At 38.3% G+C, this 17833-nt stretch overlaps 1 protein-coding gene across 1 annotated transcript in view; it reads left to right on the top strand.

Annotated features, from left to right (window-relative positions):
- FREM2 (FRAS1 related extracellular matrix 2) overlaps window positions 1-17833 on the top strand; it is a 152969-nt gene that overhangs the window by 105688 nt on the left and 29448 nt on the right. The window contains exons 7-11 of the mRNA XM_032880117.1: window positions 11583-11732; window positions 13620-13829; window positions 15216-15413; window positions 16186-16350; window positions 16755-16937. Coding sequence (XP_032736008.1) covers window positions 11583-11732; window positions 13620-13829; window positions 15216-15413; window positions 16186-16350; window positions 16755-16937 — 906 coding nt within the window. The remainder of the gene's footprint in view (window positions 1-11582; window positions 11733-13619; window positions 13830-15215; window positions 15414-16185; window positions 16351-16754; window positions 16938-17833) is intronic.

A 17833-nucleotide genomic window follows, 5' to 3' on the forward strand; every position in this document is an offset into this window, starting at 1 on the left:
CGTTGGCCACACTGGATATCCCCTACTCATCCACTTCATATTACCCGCCACATTTAATTGATCACAAAGCACTGCCACACTATTTTTGAAACTCGTCTTGAAGCTGAATTCTCAATTTTCCCACCTTCAGGCCCTATCTTACAATCTCACTAACTCTTCCCTCCACTGTTCCCCAACACTTCTCCAGCTTCTAGTCTCACCCTGCGTCAATCACCCCCACTCCATTTTTGTAAATCAAGTCCTGATTGTGTCACTTTCACTTAAAAATGGTCAGTGACTGCCGTAGTTCCTGGCATTGATGGATGAACGCACACAGCCACGGCAGGCTGTGACCTTAACCTCGGCCCCCATCTTCGGGCCCTCCGGAACTCCGTATCCGTGAGCCAAACTTCTTTTTAACCCACCACGCATGCTCAGGACTTGGCTGCTCCGAATCCTTCTGAGATGTCCTCCCTTTTTTCACTGCTGTCAAAGCCTGCTCAGACTGAATACAGAGCATTTTTTCTTGTCTGGGATGCAGCCCTGCTGCCTCCAGCATACTACAACCCACGGGGAACCTCTGCCGCATAACACCAGTCACCCTGGTGCGGTCCCTGCACCCTCGCGCCCCCACCCCTTCCTGACCGTGATTCTCAGACCCCAGTGTGCAGGCTGTTCACCTGAGACAGTTTAAATTTTTGGAGATTTCGATTTGGTTGATTTGAGGTGAGACCCCAGGAATTTACATTTTAAAAACCCCTCGGGGACTTGCAATACAGAGTTGTGACCACCTTTGGGAAACCTTGCCATAAGTAAAGAGTGACGTTTAGGGAATTGTAAATTACATCCCACTGGGTTGAGAAGTCAATTGGTGGGTCATGACCAGTTTTTCCTTCCCCTTCTGTTTATGCGGTATACCATTTAGGATAGAAACAAACAAAAAATTTACCCAAAAACCCCCACAACACCCTCCTAGAAGGCAGGATGCTCAACAATATTTGTTGAATGAAGAACACTCAGGAAGACTTCCAAATACTACCAGATGGTGGAAATTTCCAATGACCATAACATTTAAACTTTATTTTAAACTTAAATAGAAGATGCCTGGCTAGCTCAGTTGGTAGTTGGTAGAGCATGAGACTCTTAAACTTGTATAGACCTTGGAAAAGACAAAATCAGAGCTTTGGAGTGAAACTAGATGGACAATAAAATCTCTGACAACATTATCCTTTTGGAGAAAGGCTCGCCATATATTCTCAGCTGAAATCTTGGGAAGATTCAGTCCTCAAATTATCAACATTCTCGACATGTACTGACTTTTCTTTATTCTCTCGGAGAAAATTATAGTTGGCAAGAAAAAGAAATGTCAAAACATGCCTTTAAACTGATACATACTCCTAAACTTTCCCCTTAAATACACATTTGAACTTTATTTTTCAACAAGAATCTTGAAAGTGCTTTTGAAAGCCTAGGTATGAGGTCATTCTTAAGAATGTATGCTTACATATTTAAAGTATTTCTTGAAAGAAAAGTAGAGAAAGGCCCAGTCAAAATTATTTAAAACTAATTTTTGAAGATGTTATTTATAGGAGAGAGTTCATCACTTTTCCCCCTTATTTTTCTAATTTACAGAATAATATGTGCTACTTAAAAAAAAAAAAGTTAGATGTATGTATGTAATTAATGTCTGTAAGAAACATATAGCAAAGGAAGTCAAATTTCCTCATAATCCCATTCCTAGGAAATAACCGGTTAGCAGCTTGACATATATTCTAACCTATTTTTCTATGCATTAACAATATAGGGAACCCGGGTGGTTTAGTTGGTTAAGTGTCTGCCTTCAACTCAGGTCATGATCCCAGGGTCCTGAGATCAAGTCCTACATCGGGCTCCCAGCTCCATGGGGACTCTGCTTTTCCCCTCTCCCTGTCCCTCCCCCTGCTTGTGGTCTCTCTCTCGCCCTTTCAAGTAAATAAATAAAATCTTTTATATATACATATATATATATGTATGTACATATATATATATATACACACATTCACACACACACACATACATTTTAATACAATGAATTATCTTATGCATACCATTCTATAACTATCATGTAAAATTTTTTTATTACAGAAATGAAAAAAATAACACAGGATAACATGCACTTCATCTAAAACTAATGGTACTATTTTCATAGTTGCTTCAGATCTTTCAAAGGAATTAAACAGTTTTCATGTAAATGGAAGTCCTGTCTGGTATCAGTCAACTACCAGAGTCCCCCAAACCGTAATGATCCTGAATTGGTTATGTGTCTACTGCGACTTGCTTTTTTTTTTTTTTTTTTAAATTAGCACGGTGTTTTCAAGATCTGTTATTTTGATGCATTTAGATGAGTGTGGCTTTTAGTTTGGTTTTGTTTTAGTATGGTTGACACACAATACTACTTTATTTTCAGGTGTACAACTTAGTCATTACATTTAAATGAGTTTTTATTATCCATTCCCTTACTCGTGAACATTTGGGTTTTCCCCTTGTTTTGTAAGTATAGATAATGTTGCATTAAACATACCTATAAATGTTTCTAAGTAGACATGTGCAGAACCTCTGTAGGATATTTACCAAAAGGTAGGATTGATGGGTCATGCTGGATGATCTATTTGCCCTCCCACCAGCAGCATCTGATAATGTCTGCTTTCTCATCCTGTTGGACTATTTAGGTTTTGCCAATCTTATGAGTTTTAAATAATGTCTCATTTTAAGGTTACATAACAATGGAAGTTTCCTCTTCTGAGACTTGAGCGTTTATATAACTCCAATATTTCCATTTGCTGTGAGAATTTTTACTGTAGGGATGTCTGGGTGACTCAGTCAGTTAACTGTCTGACTCTTCATTTCAGTTCAGGTCATGAGATCAAGCCCATGTCAGGCTTCGTGCGCAGGGCATGGAGCCTGCTTAAGATTCTCTCTTTCCCTCTCCCACTGTCCCTCCTCACTTGCATGCACTCTCTCTCTTACTCCAAAATAAAACAAAACAAAACAAAACAAAAAACAGAAAAAAAGAAAGACATTTTTAAATAGATTCAGGGGAGTTTTAATTTATTTTGTATACTAATCTTCTGTTTGGGGGAGCACAGATTCATACATAGATTAGGCAAAGATTATGTTGCAATTTTTTTTGTATTTCTACAAATTGTTCTGACTCATCCGTTGTTTTTTGAGAGTTTTTCAATTAAAAAAGCCTACTATAATTGTAGATTAATCAATATGTTTCTGTAATCTTGTCAATTTTTGCTTTATATATTTCAGTACAAATTCAGGATTATGATATAAGCTTGGTGAACTGTCTGTTTATATATAGAGTTCCTCTTTATTAATGATTTTGCTTTAAATCATATTTGGACTTTAGTCAATAATGCCATTGAAAAATATCAACTATGATAATTACTTACATCTATAGTTAATTGTTAGTTGGATTTACAAGCATATTTTATTGGTTCTTATATGTACAGTTCTTCCCTTTGAATTTATTTATTTTTTCTGTGCTTTTAGCAGTTTCTCAGTGTGCATCTGAAGATAAGTAAAAACCTGTTCATCTTTGTTGCCTGGAAATACCTATATTTTGCCCTCACTTTTGAATTATGTTTTCATTTGGTTTCTTAACTCACCTTAAATGTTGAGTTACAGCCTGTCTTCAGACTTCAGAGATGAACACAACCGTTCGCTTTGGCTCCACACCACTGTGATGCTCGTACCTTTTTAGTTCACAGAGGTGTTTATCTTGTTTTAAGCATAGCTCTTCCTTTCCTTACCAAGTAGATTAACAATAAAGGGGGAAATTATCAAAGGTACCAAAAAGAAATGGCATATTACCTTTAATTTTTAATCTGTCACTGCTGCTAGATTAGAGAGTGTAAAATATAAAATCACAATCACCTTTAAGGACACGTTATGAATGAACTGTAATTTATTTAATCAATCTGCTTCTGATAGATTTGAAGATTGTTTCCAGTTGTGCCCTGATAAAAATGAAATATAATAAACATACATACGTGTGTATCTCTGTACAGTTATGTTGGTATTTCTATATAATAAACCTTGTGAAAACCTTTTTTTTATTTCTTTTCAGTGTAACAGTATTCATTCTTTTTGCACCACATCCAGTGCTCCATGCAATACGTGCCCTCCTTAATACCCACCACCTGGCTCCACCAATCTCCCACCCCCCGCCCCTTCAAAACCCTCAGGTTGTTTTTCAACATCCATAGTCTCTCATGGTTCACCTCCCCTTCCAATTTCCCTCAACTCCCTTCTCCTCTCCATCTCCCCATGTCCTCCATGCTATTTATTTGTTATGCTCCACAAATAAGTGAAACCATATGATAATTGACTCTCTCTGCTTGACTTATTTCACTCAGCATAATCTCTTCCAGTCCTGTCCATGTTGCTACAAAAGTTGGGTATTCATCCTTTCTGATGGAGGCATAATACTCCATAGTGTATACGGACCACATCTTCCTTATCCATTCGTCCGCTGAAGGGCATCTTGGTTCTTTCCACAGTTTGGCGACCGTGGCCATTGCTGCTATAAACATTGGGGTACAGATGGCCCTTCTTTTCACTCCATCTGTATCTTTAGGGTAAATACCCAGTAGTGCAATTGCAGGGTCATAGGGAAGCTCTATTTTTAATTTCTTGAGGAATCTCCACACTGTTCTCCAAAGTGGCTGCACAACTTGCATTCCCACCAACAGTGTTAGAGGGTTCCCCTTTCTCCACATCGTCTCCAACACACATTGTTTCCTGTCTTGCTAATTTTGGCCATTCTAACTGGTGTAAGGTGGTATTTCAATGTGGTTTTAATTTGAATCTCCCTGATGGCTAGTGATGATGAACATTTTTTCATGTGTCTGATAGCCATTTGTATGTCTTCATTGGAGAGGTGTCTGTTCATATCTTCTGCCCACTTTTTGATATGATTATCTGTTTTGTGTGTGTTGAGTTTGAGAAGTTCTTCCACCGGTATTCTTCAAAGAGCTGGAGCAAATAATCCTAAAATTTGTATGGAATCAGAAGAGACCCGAATTGCTAAGGAAATGTTGAAAAACAAAAATAAAACTGGCAGCATCACGTTACCTGATTTCAAGCTTTACTACAAAGTTGTGATCACCAAGACAGCATGGTACTGGCATAAAAACAGACACATAGACCAGTGGAATAGAGTAGAGAGCCCAGATATGGACCCTCAACTCTATGGTCAAATAAACTTCAACAAAGCAGGAAAAAATATACAGTGGAAAAAAGACAGTCTCTTCAATAAATGGTGCTGGGAAAATTGGACAGCTATATGTAGAAGAATGAAACTCGACCATTCTCTTACACTGTATACAAAGATAAACTCGAAATGGATAAAAGACCTCAACGTGAGGCAGGAATCCATCAGAATCCTAGAGGAGAACATAGGCAGTAACCTCTTTGATATCAACCACATCAACTTCTTTCAAGATATGTCTCCAAAGGCAAAGGAAACAAAAGCGAAAATGAACTTTTGGGACTTCATCAAGATCAAAACCTTCTGCACAGCAAAGGAAGCAGTCAACAAAACAAAGAGGCAGCCCATGGAATGGGAGAAGATATTTGCAAATGACAGTACAGATGAAACCTTTTTTTTAAATCTATCATTGCTGCTAGATTAGAGAATGTAAGATATAAAATCACAAAGCTGCCTTTAAGCAGATGTCAATGTTACATGAGTTTCAGGTGTACAGTATAGTGATTCAGCACTTCCATACATCACCCAGTGCTTGAAAACCTTTTGTATTATGACTCCTCTCTTGCCTTAGTTGACGTTAATTAGTGCAGTTAAGGGCTTGGACTTTGTCTACCAAAATGGGTGTCTACCATTTTTCCCTCATGTGTGACTTTGGACAAATCTCTTAGCCTCCTTCATCCTTAGTTTCCTTCTCTGTGAAAACAAGATTTCACATACCTCATACCTCATAAGGTAATCATGAGGATGAGGATGAAGATATTAAATCAGAACAATTAGTGTGATATCCAACAAGTAGTCATTATTTGCTAAAGACATGAAAATGAGCTAAAACAACATACAGATTGCTGAAACCTGTAAAGGTTTTTAAAAATACTGGTGCAGTGTAAGAAGGGGTCAGGGGTATATGGGAAATTTCTTTTCCTTCTGCTCAATTTTGCTGTGAACTGAAAACTACTATTAAAAAATTGTTTTTCATTTAAAAAGAAAAAAGAAAAACACTGCTGCCTGGGGTGCCCACTGGAAATTTTAATTCCATAAACTGGAGGTGAGGCCTAGCATCAGTTCAGTTTTTAAAACTTAGGTAATTCTTTTTTTTTTTTTTTAAGATTTCATTTATTTATTTGAGAGAGAGCGAGCACAAGCAATGAGAGCGGCAGAGGGGGAGGGAAAAGCATCCTTTCTGCTGAGCAGGGAGCCCAACCTGGGGCTCTATCCCAGGACCCTGAGATCGTGACCTGAGCTGAAATCAAAAGTCAGACACTTAACTGACTGAGCCACCTAGGTGCCCCAAGAGTGTAGTCTTCTAACTCACCCACCACTAAGATGTATTTATTCATTTGTTCTGAAAAAAAAAAATCCTATTTTATTGATATTCCTTCACTCTGCAAATGTTGATTGGGCACCTACTGCTAAGCATCCATTATATTAAGTATTGGAGAAACACCAGTGAATGAAGGAGGCTTAATTCTTCCCCTCAGAAAACTCAGAGACTCCACCTGTGGAGAGAATGGGGGCTTTGATGGGGAAGACAGGGTGCTTCCCAGCACAAGTAACTTCTAAGCAAAAGCCTGGAAGGAGCAGGGGTTACCCGCATCAGGAGGCAGAAAGGAGTGTGCAAAACTATGGGAATGCTACAGCAAAGTCTGGAAACAACACTTCTAAGACATTCAAGACACTAGACTATTGAGCAGAAGGGGGACTAAAATGAGATCTAATGGTGAACTGAGACCAGAGCCTCTCCAGTGTCTTGTCAACCATGTTAAGGAATTTGTGAACAATCTAAGAACAGTGAGGAACATTGACAGGTTTTCTGTAGCTGGATTACTATGATGAAATTTGCTTTGAGGGATGACCTTTTTGGGTAAGAGCCTGGTTAAGTGGGTGTGGGGGAGATTAAAATGGCAAGTGTGCTGGCCAGATCTTGGAAGGTGGCCCTTGAAACCAAGAGAAACCAGGAGCAGGCAGCGGAGGTGACTCTCCTGACTGTTTGGAAGAAGTTTGCTGTGAGGTGCCCAGGACCGAGCAGGCAGCTACCTATTAAGGTCCAGAGCTCAGAACAGAGACCTGAATTCTAAATAATTTAGGAAAGTTTCTCTGTATTATTTTCAGCACTAAACCAAAAGACAGCAAGAAAGTTTGCATTTTATTCCATTCTAAGCAAACATGTTCAATAGAACTACAAAGCTTCCTTGACTGATGGTCCGTGTACACGTGAGTAAATAAGATTTGGCTCCAGATAGCAATTACTACTGGCACCTATTTCTTTCATCTCATGAGACACAATGTAATTGTAAACATCAATCTAGACACCATAGACTTAGCGGGAAAAAAAAAAAGTTTACTTTTTCCCTGTGGGGAAAAACTTAAGTTATTTTCCCTTTGTCTTTGTTGCGGGTGTGTAAGTGTGTCTTATATGGCTTGCCAAGCCTCTCATCAACCATATTTGTAGGAAACAGACAAGATCCTATCCCTGCTCTTTGTGGTGAAAGTATCCCACACCTGGAAAAGCATGTTAATTTTTTAAGTGTGTAAATTCTTTATAAGCGTGTTATTGTTTAATGAGCTAACACAGACTCTTCTGTAGAAGGTATCTTCATCTGTGCCCTTTACAAGAGTAACACCACAAAACATACAGAGAATAGTTTGGCTTCCCTTATAAATTTCACTAGGCTAAATTAAAACCTCCCTTGCACTGCTCACACACACACTAGTTGGGCATAACTTATCTTGCCTCTGCAGAGGGAATAAGCATGCATTCTGGAGTGTCATTAATGCATCCTGGAGTGGTGAGGAATAACGGTTTTATTATTCTGCAGTGCAGACTGCAGAATACACGACTTTGCTAGAATCTTCTCTCATTCCAGGTCATAATACCAGCCACCGACTGTGTTCTCCATTAAGACTACGAACATGGACAGAACAGTGCCTATTGGAGATCTGATTACAGAAGAAATAGGCTTTTCCTAAAGTACTTGAAGTTGTAATGTAGGTCTCTAAAAAACTAAGGCAAAGGTCTGCAGTGAACTGTTAAGAGAAACCAAGCTCCTAGACAAAAACAAACATGTTCCCAAAGAAAGGGGAGTTAAAATCTTGCTCAGAATTATAGTAATTTCTCAGAACAAGCAATTCTTCTGGATTCTGCGTAGGAATTCTTCAGCTGTTGGCAGTCTTGGTTTATTTATCCTTCGCTTCCTTTTACATGCTTATTAGCTACCCATTAAAATGTTCCAGGAACATCTTGCCATTCATCTTGAGTGATTATAACTCAATTCACTGCTTGAAGGATTTTTAACTCATTTATACTACATGGGATTCTGTCCAAATGGTAACAATTATAAACAATATTTATGTTGTAGAGATTTTTGACAAGGTATTGAAAAACTGAAATAATAATAATGATTACTCTTTTCAGTTCTCATTCAACTACACTGAAAAAATAGAGGTACTAATGTCTAGCCACTTATTTTTATTCATATCCTAAGGAACTAGGCTCTTAACAAGAATTATTTCTTGTAAAAGCTATTGAAGTGTGTTTTAAGCTTATCATATTAATCACTCTGTACATTCACTGCAATGATTACAATTGATTAATAAATCGATTTTCTAGTTGTCATCAGTGAAACATAGGAGGAATCACATAAATCTACCAATTTTCAACAAATTAATTTTAAGGAAATAAGTATCTTTTCTAATGCGTTCTATTGGTTGCTATAGTAAAATTGAGAGGTTTAGAATTAAAACTTTTTTTTCCATTTCCCATCTTTTCTTTCTGCTGGAGGTGACAACATACTAAACAATAGACAATTATGATAATACTATTTGTATCAAGTCACATAAATAATATTTTTATTACTTTGTTACATATGCCAGACCCTCTCACCTCTCTGTCTTCTTCTCTCTCTCCCCCTCTCTGCCACATACACCATACCACACACACACACACACACACACACACACACACACACAATCACACACACCTATAAAGCTCATATGTCAGACACATAGTTCATGTTCTAAGATGGTAACTATTATCATTACTCTTTATGCTGATTGACATAATTTTCAGAGTACTACATAGGACTTACTAAAAATTTTCCTTATATGAACTACCCATTAAACTATAACATAAAAATACTTGACACATTGTTGTTGTTGTTTTTTTAAAGATTTTTATGTATTTATTTGACAGAGAGATCACAAGTAGGCAGTGAGGGAAGCAGAGGGAGAGGGCGAAGCAGGCTCCATGCCAAGCAGAGAGCCTGATGTGGGGCTCAATCCCAGGACCCTGAGATCATGACCTGAGCTGAAAGCAGAGGCTTAACCCACTGAGCTACCCAGGCGCCCTTACTTGACACATTGTTAACAAAATGAGTCTAAACACACATATGTTTTGCTTCAGTTTGTCTCTGATATGTAGCCCATTCAGTGTTTAACAGCCTTAGTCCTTTACATGATTTAATTTGTCCCACTTCAATATATCTGAGAAGGAGGGAAATCAGAAGATAGGAGGCCCTGTTGTGTAGGTCCCCCCCCCACCACCACCCTTCATGGCTCTCTCCCATAACTCAGAAACCTAACTTGTATGATGATATGGTTTGTCAGAAATGTGAAGAGACAGAGATCATGTCGGATGCCGATGATCAAGCCTCCATAATAGTGTTAAAAGCCTTTGAAAAAACACGGATGTGCCTGGTTTGGCCATCTGGTCAAAATAAGCATTTTCAGAGCTCTGTCTTCACCTTTGCCCCCTGCTTAGGTGTGAGAAATGTAAGGAATTTATTGGCTTGTATTTGAGGTCTGCCTTGACTAAGGTTAATCAACTAACACCTTCATCTGTACACCCACACACTCACTTGCCCTAACACCGTCCAAGTTGAAAGGATGAGAAGGAGGTTAGAGTATGCCCTGGGCAGATTTATCACCCCGTGAACCGAAATATGCAAACAAAATGTCCAGGGTTGGTTTTATATTGTTCAAGAGTTCAGGGAAATTGCATGCTTTTTATTATGCCCCGCCCCCCCGCATATGGAAGAACAAAGAAAACCTAATTTTCTAGTTTTAATAGAGGTAATTTATTTGGGTCAGAAAAATAAAGAATTTATGCTCCATTTAAACAGTGCATCAAATGGATTGCCTTTGATTGTAAGCTGTGACTGTAGGGTTTTGCTTGATTTTTGCGTGTTTAGTAATTCAGTTAAATCCTCTGAAACATAATGGTCATCTCTTTAAGGGTCTTGTGTTTTACAAACATTGATAAACTATATGATTCTTTGAGACTCAGTCCTTTTGAGTCTTGTGAAACCAGATGGAGATAACTAAAATGTCTCAAGTTAAAGGGCTCTTATTCTGTGTCTACACTAAAATTAATTTATCTTTGTCAAGGTTTGGTTATAAAATAAACTTTCAGTGGGTGAAAATATACCCTCTCTATTATTTCTACACTTTCTTATGGGCTATGAATATTTCAAAGTAAGTTATTTTATAAGTCAGCTCATGAATCATCTCTCAGTGTCCATTGTTACTCAGCTAATTGCTACCGCTGTGACTTTTGGTAGCTGTCTCACACAGTAAGCTGTCAAACTGTCGGTCACAGGAGGAATCAGACAGAGTGATGATGATTGGATCAATTCATCACCAATACCAGAGAAAAACATAGTCTCCAAAGCATGTGTCCTACCTTCATGACCTAAGTCACATTGTTTTCATATATGTTTAAGACAAATCCCTTGGTAGGAGCTTATTTCTCTAGTGGATCCTCAGGTGGTATAAGGCACCCCCAAATCTCTGTAGGTAACCTACAATCGTGTCCGGGTCTCCCTAAAGCCTTCAGGTCTGGTAATCATATATATTTAGTCTAGTTGTACCAATAGATGGTAACTCTGCAGTGGTTATTATAGACTCAGATACACTGGATTAAGGCCAAATGTAATGGACCAGAAGATGTTGTCTTGCAAATAGTCTCCAGGTGACGATACAATGAGCAGTCAGACCAAACTTACCACATTTCAGCCTGCATGTTTTGTTTCTTTTGGGGTGTTATTTTACTTGCTAAACTGAACAGGAAGTACATTTAGAGCCACTTATAATCCCACAGATGGGGAACAAAGTAAACTCAAGCCTCAAGATGAGAATGTTCCACAAAGCACTTTTTGTTTTTCAGCAGAGATCTTTTGACCTGAAAACTATATAAATCTACAGATTAAAGGGGTGTTACCTAATTGAAAGGAGAAAATATGATAGAAAAGAGTCAGTAAAATGAAGCTAACTCTTCTCTGAAATTCCATCAGTCAGGCTTGAGATGGAAAAAAAAATCACCCACCAAGGCACCGTTTCTTCTTCTCAGAACCTGTCTTCTACTTTGGCGACGTCGAGTACCCTGTGGACGAGAGCGCCGGCTACGTGGAGGTGCGGGTGTGGAGAACAGGCACGGACCTATCCAGGTCTTCCAGTGTCACCGTGAGATCCCGGAAAACGGATCCTCCCTCTGCTGACGGTGAGCGGTTTCCTACAGCAGATCTTTTGATTGTTCCCCTGGGTTCAACTCAACTTGACACAAAATACTTTAAAGCTAAACTACTTCACGCCTCTGAAAGCAGTCTGGATGAATGGAGCTTTTTCTGAAATTATTATTATATCGTAGGTAAGTCTAGGCTCTGTGTGTTACTGTGAGAAAATACATTGAAAAGCCACAAATCGGAGGCTATATTGCAAACATGTAAGTCAATAACCCTAAATCCTAATGCCTGTATTTACATGAATTTGGTTCTCTCCACTTGGCAAACCTAACATCATTGAATATTGTGGCATCGGTATGCACAAGAATGGTCATGCTGGCCACCCTCACAGAAATCTAATGATGTGTAAGTGTTGTGCAGATGTGCATCTCCAATTTAGTTCCCTCCTCATTTTAACTAGATGCCCCCCAAAATAGTTCAGATCTGAAGGCTTTTCCACACACTTCATTATATAAGCTATGCTAGCCAGGATGCACTTGCCTTTTATTCTGGAATTTACATCTCCAAAGAGTTGATCATAAAGTTTAGGATAAGCATGGGATTAGAAACTTCCTTTTTTTATCCCTTCTGAATTGCCAACACTGCACACTTTCTTATGTGCACACACTTTCTTATGTGCACACACGTGCACACATACATACATGACACACATGGCACATATTTATCACATGAGGCAAGCAGGGGCCATACCATGTAGTGGAACCAGCATGATGCTTTGCATGTAGTTAATGTCCAATAAGCATTTGATTCACCGAATTAGTTATTCTTAAGAAAAAATTCAAAGAGAGAGGTGAGAATAAAGATGAAGCAGCAGAAAAGATAAATATAAGAAGAACCACAAAGAGATTCAGAGATTTAAAACAGTGAATTAAGGGCAGATACACTCATAGATGTGTATTCAGAAGTAAAGAGAATATATATAAAATGAGAGTTAGAAGAACAGAAGTTACGAAAACAAAGAAGCAATAATATTAAACCCTTGTCACCCACTCCCAGTCTTTATAAATGTGGTGCCTAAAGATTGACTGACAGTTTTGTTTGTAACTACTTTAGACATAAATGGAGGTGTCAACACTAGGTTTACACACCATGGTCTGAAAAAATAAGCCAAAAATAAAATATATCTTTGAGAATAAAGGATTGTTCTCCTTGCCTGGGGTGAATGTGGGCGGATCATGCGGGACAAAAGTTTATACCTGAAATGTGTTTCTTTAGCCAACAGGCAAAAACACATCTAAGTAGGATATTCTCTTGTAGCTTTGGAAAATAAATACAGATATTTAACTGATGTTAACAATATTTAAATGTATATATTTCATAGGTCATTTATGATAATCACATATATGATTGGTGTGCTGATTATTTCAAACTTGATTTTTTTTAACATCCTAATTTTATTTTATTTTTTTCAGTGTTCCAAGATTCATTGTGCACCACACCCAGTGCTCCATGCAATATGTGCCCTCCTTAATAACCACCACCAGGCTCACCCATCCCCCTTCCCGTCTCCCCTCCAAAACCTGCAGTTTGTTTCTCAGAGTCCACAGTCTCTCATGGCTCGTCAGACCTGATTTTTATTACCTCCATTCAAGAATTCCAAAATAAAGATAGAGAGATTATATAACTAAAGCTAAAATAACTCACTAGACATATATAAAATAAATTTCAGAACCTGACCTTTGTTCTACAATCTCAAAAACCAATATGATACTAATCCTTTGCATTTCATTAAATGTATTTACTGTAATGTTATACTGGTCTCTGTATTTTTTTAAAAAGAATACTAAATCTACATAATTTGCTTCTCATAATTTTGTTTAGTTTAGTCAGTCCCCGACTGAATAATTGTTTTGTTACCTGTATAGCTGGAACAGACTACGTGGGAATCAGTCGGAATTTAGATTTCACACCTGGAGTCAACATGCAGACCGTTCGTGTTATCATCCTGGATGACCTTGGGCAGCCGGTGCTGGAGGGAATTGAGAAATTTGAACTGGTGCTTCGTATGCCTATGAATGCTGCCCTCGGCGAGCCCAGCAAAGCCACGGTGTCCATAAATGATTCTGTCTCAGATTGTGAGTGTTTATTAATTTACAATGATAAGTAAATTTATAGGCTAGAGTTTATATACAGATTGAGTGAAATGATGAACTGGATTTTATATACATGTATAAGTTTTCTAGGGCTGCCATAACAAAGTGCTACAGACTCAGAAATTTCTCATCTCGCAGTGCCAGAGGCTAGAAGTCCAAAATCAAGGTGTCGGCAGGGTTGGTTTCCTCTGAGGGCTGTGTGGGAAGGATCTGTTCCATGCCTGTCTTTGGCTTGTAGATATCCATCTTGTCCCTTTGTGTCATTATATCTTCTCTGTGTTTCACGGTGTCTGAATTTCCCCTGTGTATAAAGACAGCAGTTCTATTAAGTTAGGGCTCAGTCTAATGACCTCATTTTTACTTGATTACCTCAATAAAGACAATAGCCTCAAATAAGGTCACATTTTCAGGTTGTGGGGGTTAGGACTTTAACCAATAAACTTGGAGGGGAAGCAATTCAACCCATAATGATACCCTGTCTGACCATGTCTTCATTTCTCCTTCTGACCATTTTGATAAAATTAGGGAGTCCTTTCAAATTAAAAAAGTGAGATTTCCAGCAATATCCTGATTAAGTCTCAAGAGTTCCCTCACCATACATAGGTGGAACCATGTGTAATGGTCTTTTTCCACTTCTCAGTGCAAGACTTTCTATCATCACCTACACCCAGACACTCCTGAAATTTCCCTAATAAGGTGCCAAAATCATAGTTCTAAGACAAGCAGCTGCTGGACAAGCGGTAGGGCTCTCTGACACATCCTCAGAAGGGATTCTGAATAATTTTCAACCACGATGATCTTGACATTGCTTAGGAGAGTGTAACCTGTTGTTAATGAGACCTATATTTAATTCACCCCTCATCAGTATCACTTAAATATATACATAATATTCATTATCAAAAATGTTTTTATATATATTTACATTATAGATAGAAAATACTATATTCATTATCAATGTTTCTAACATGGTCTGCGTAAACTACGCTTCTAATTGTGTCACAATATTGAGTGTTATTTGAAAATAATTCAGAAATTATTCAGAAATTTCAAAAATTCTGAGAAGCTCATGATTAAGCAACACATATAGATACAGACATCTCAAAGTCTCTGGTTTTATCTACTTTTTAGCATTTCCCTGCATCTGCTACTCCATGAAATAGAGCCAAATTTCAAAGATAAGAAAATCAAAACAATTTATTTAAGTGATTTGCTTAAGGCCAACACATTGTCAAGTGACTAGGTAGAAACTGGAATCCCAATTCTCACTTCTATTTCATTACTCTCTCCACTAAATCTTGCTTTCTGAAATGCCATTTTCCTTAAGGAAATTTCCGGTCACCTTGATCCATATGTTTGTTTGCTTTGCAGTGCCTAAGATGCAGTTCAAAGAACGAGTATACACTGGCAACGAAAATGACGGGCAGATTGTTGCAGTGGTCCACAGGAGTGGAGACCTTCACTACGGGTCTTCTGTGAGATGCTACACACGGCAGGGCTCTGCGCAGGTGATGACGGACTTTGAGGAACGTCCAAACACGGATAGCTCCATCATCACGTTTCTTCCTGGTAAGGTGGAGCTTGACATTTTTATTTGGAATTTGAGGAAACCATATTGCTGATGAGAAATACATATCGGGAAAATATACCTTCTTGACCTCAACAGGCTTATGAGGTGGTTTTGTGTGCACTGTGTGATAATGAGGTGAAATAGATCGAATCAACATCTTTTTGGTGTCCGTAATTTATGAATTGATTTGTAGGGATGTGCGGTATTGTTTATTCAGAGCGTATGTGGTGGTATAGCGAATGTGTAGATTTCGCAATACTGGGATACTGTGTTCAAGTGAGAGAAATGAAAGGAAATAGAGATGACACTTTTAATATGAATTCAGAGCCTTAAAGTGTTCGATCACTGTGATCCAGTAATTGTACTGGAAACTAGTCCTGTGATCATGTTAACTCTGATCATCCTGTACAAGGTGAGTAAATTTGCTTCCTAATCATAATGCTAGAAATTCATACATAAAATTGGTACTTTCTCTTTATCACTTATTTTCTAAGATGGCTGACAGAACTTAAAAACAGACTGGAGAAATTTCCCATACAGATAGGGGCTTTCACTACATATGTTCAAACATTTAGTCATTCATTCAGCAAGTATTTATTGGGGGCTTATTACACACACATTCTTTGTACTCTTGGTGCAGCAGGGGAAAAAGCAATATCCTCGCCCTCTGCTGCTTATGTTCTAGTAGCACACGAATCCTTTGGGGCCTGGGATGTGATTGGGATGTCATGACGCAATGTAACTGACATGCTGTCATTATCATTGGTCCAGGTGAGACTGAAAAGCCTTGTGTCCTTGAGCTGATGGATGACAAACTCTATGAGGAGGTCGAGGAGCTCCGCCTGGTTCTTGGCACCCCACAAAGCAACTCCCCCTTTGGGGCTGCAGTTGGGGAGCAAAATGAAACTTTGATAAGGATCCAAGATGACACCGATAGTAAGAAGTTATTTCTCATCCTCACCTGTAAATTGGGAATTGAAACCCATCTATGTTAATATTTTAGGTGGCTCAGAAAATAAACCCCTCAGTCTTTCAAGGGTTTTAAAGCAATTGAGAAATAGGAAAAAAGACTAAGACAAATGGGGAACCAAATAGACCATAAAAATTAGAAGCTGATGTTGGAAAATATGCCTTACATCTAATGCTAAATCGCATATGTTCATACCCTCTGTAGGGTGGTGGTAGCCCCGGGCCAGCAGTTTCTCCCTCCCTTCCCACTCTCAGGGACCCACTCCTGTAAGACTGATGGCACATAGAGGTCACCTGGAGTACATGTCTTTTATTTTTATGTAAAGCATTTCCTTTACATTTTAGTTTGTTCATGTTTCCCACAATTTTAGAAACTGTGATTAAATTTGGAGAAACCAAATTTAGCGTCAGTGAACCCAAAGAACTGGGACAGTCAGTGGTTGTAAAAATTCCAGTGATTCGCCAAGGAGATACTTCAAAGGTTTCCATTGTGAGAGTCCACACCAAGGATGGCTCCGCTACCTCTGGAGAAGATTATCACCCTGTGTCAGAAGGTATGGGGGTTCTGAGGGTCTGTCCCTAGGTGGGTGGTGCTCACACTCTATACTGGCTCTGGTGCCCATGAGAAGAAGAAGAGAAATCTCCAACTGAAATAAAAATAGACATACTCCTTTACATTAATCTCCATCAGAAAAATAATGGCAGTAGAATTTAGTTCCAGAATTTTCCTTTTTGACTTACAGGGTTTATGCTTTTGAGGACTTAGAGAAATTTTGAATAGACTAGATGACCTTTTGTTCTGAGTCTACTTTTACTAAGAGGCTTTACCTTCATTATGGCAAGCCGCTACTAAATTATACCTATTCTAGAATATTCTAGTACACTGAAAATATGCATGGTAGCTGAGATAGTTTTTAGTTTACAGAACATCAATGATCTAAAACTTCAAGGTAGAAAATTTTATGTTAATGGAGAGCAGTAAGAGTCTGGTGGAATGCTACCCAAAAAGACCATGGATTATCTGGGCCTTAGGATTTCATTATGGGTGCTTTTCATCCATCCCCCTCCTTCTTCAAATTTTTCGACTATTTCGCCATTTATTTTTATGAGTAATTAGTACAAATCAAAGTTTCTCTCTCTATATATATGGATTATCTGCTGACAGAATAGATGCAAACTGATGTACAAAGTTAAGTTTATAAATTGTGTAGAGTTCTATTTATCCACTTTGTTTCTAGTTTCATACTTCTTACTACCAACAATCTTTAGTTCTTGATTGTAAAGCTCCAGACATTCATCTTGATCTTGTAACTTGTGAAAAAAAAAATTTAGAAAAGTTTTACTAAGTCCGTAATAAAGTTGATGAGACAAGAAGACAAAACCATCCTCTGCAAAGGAGCTTGTTTTCTTTGCATCTATGGTAAAAAGTTTGACTACTGTAGAGTTTCAA

This window comes from Lontra canadensis, unplaced genomic scaffold (assembly GCF_010015895.1).
Source record: "Lontra canadensis isolate GAN:19392208 unplaced genomic scaffold, GSC_riverotter_1.0 scaffold67, whole genome shotgun sequence".
Lineage (NCBI taxonomy): Eukaryota > Metazoa > Chordata > Mammalia > Carnivora > Mustelidae > Lontra > Lontra canadensis.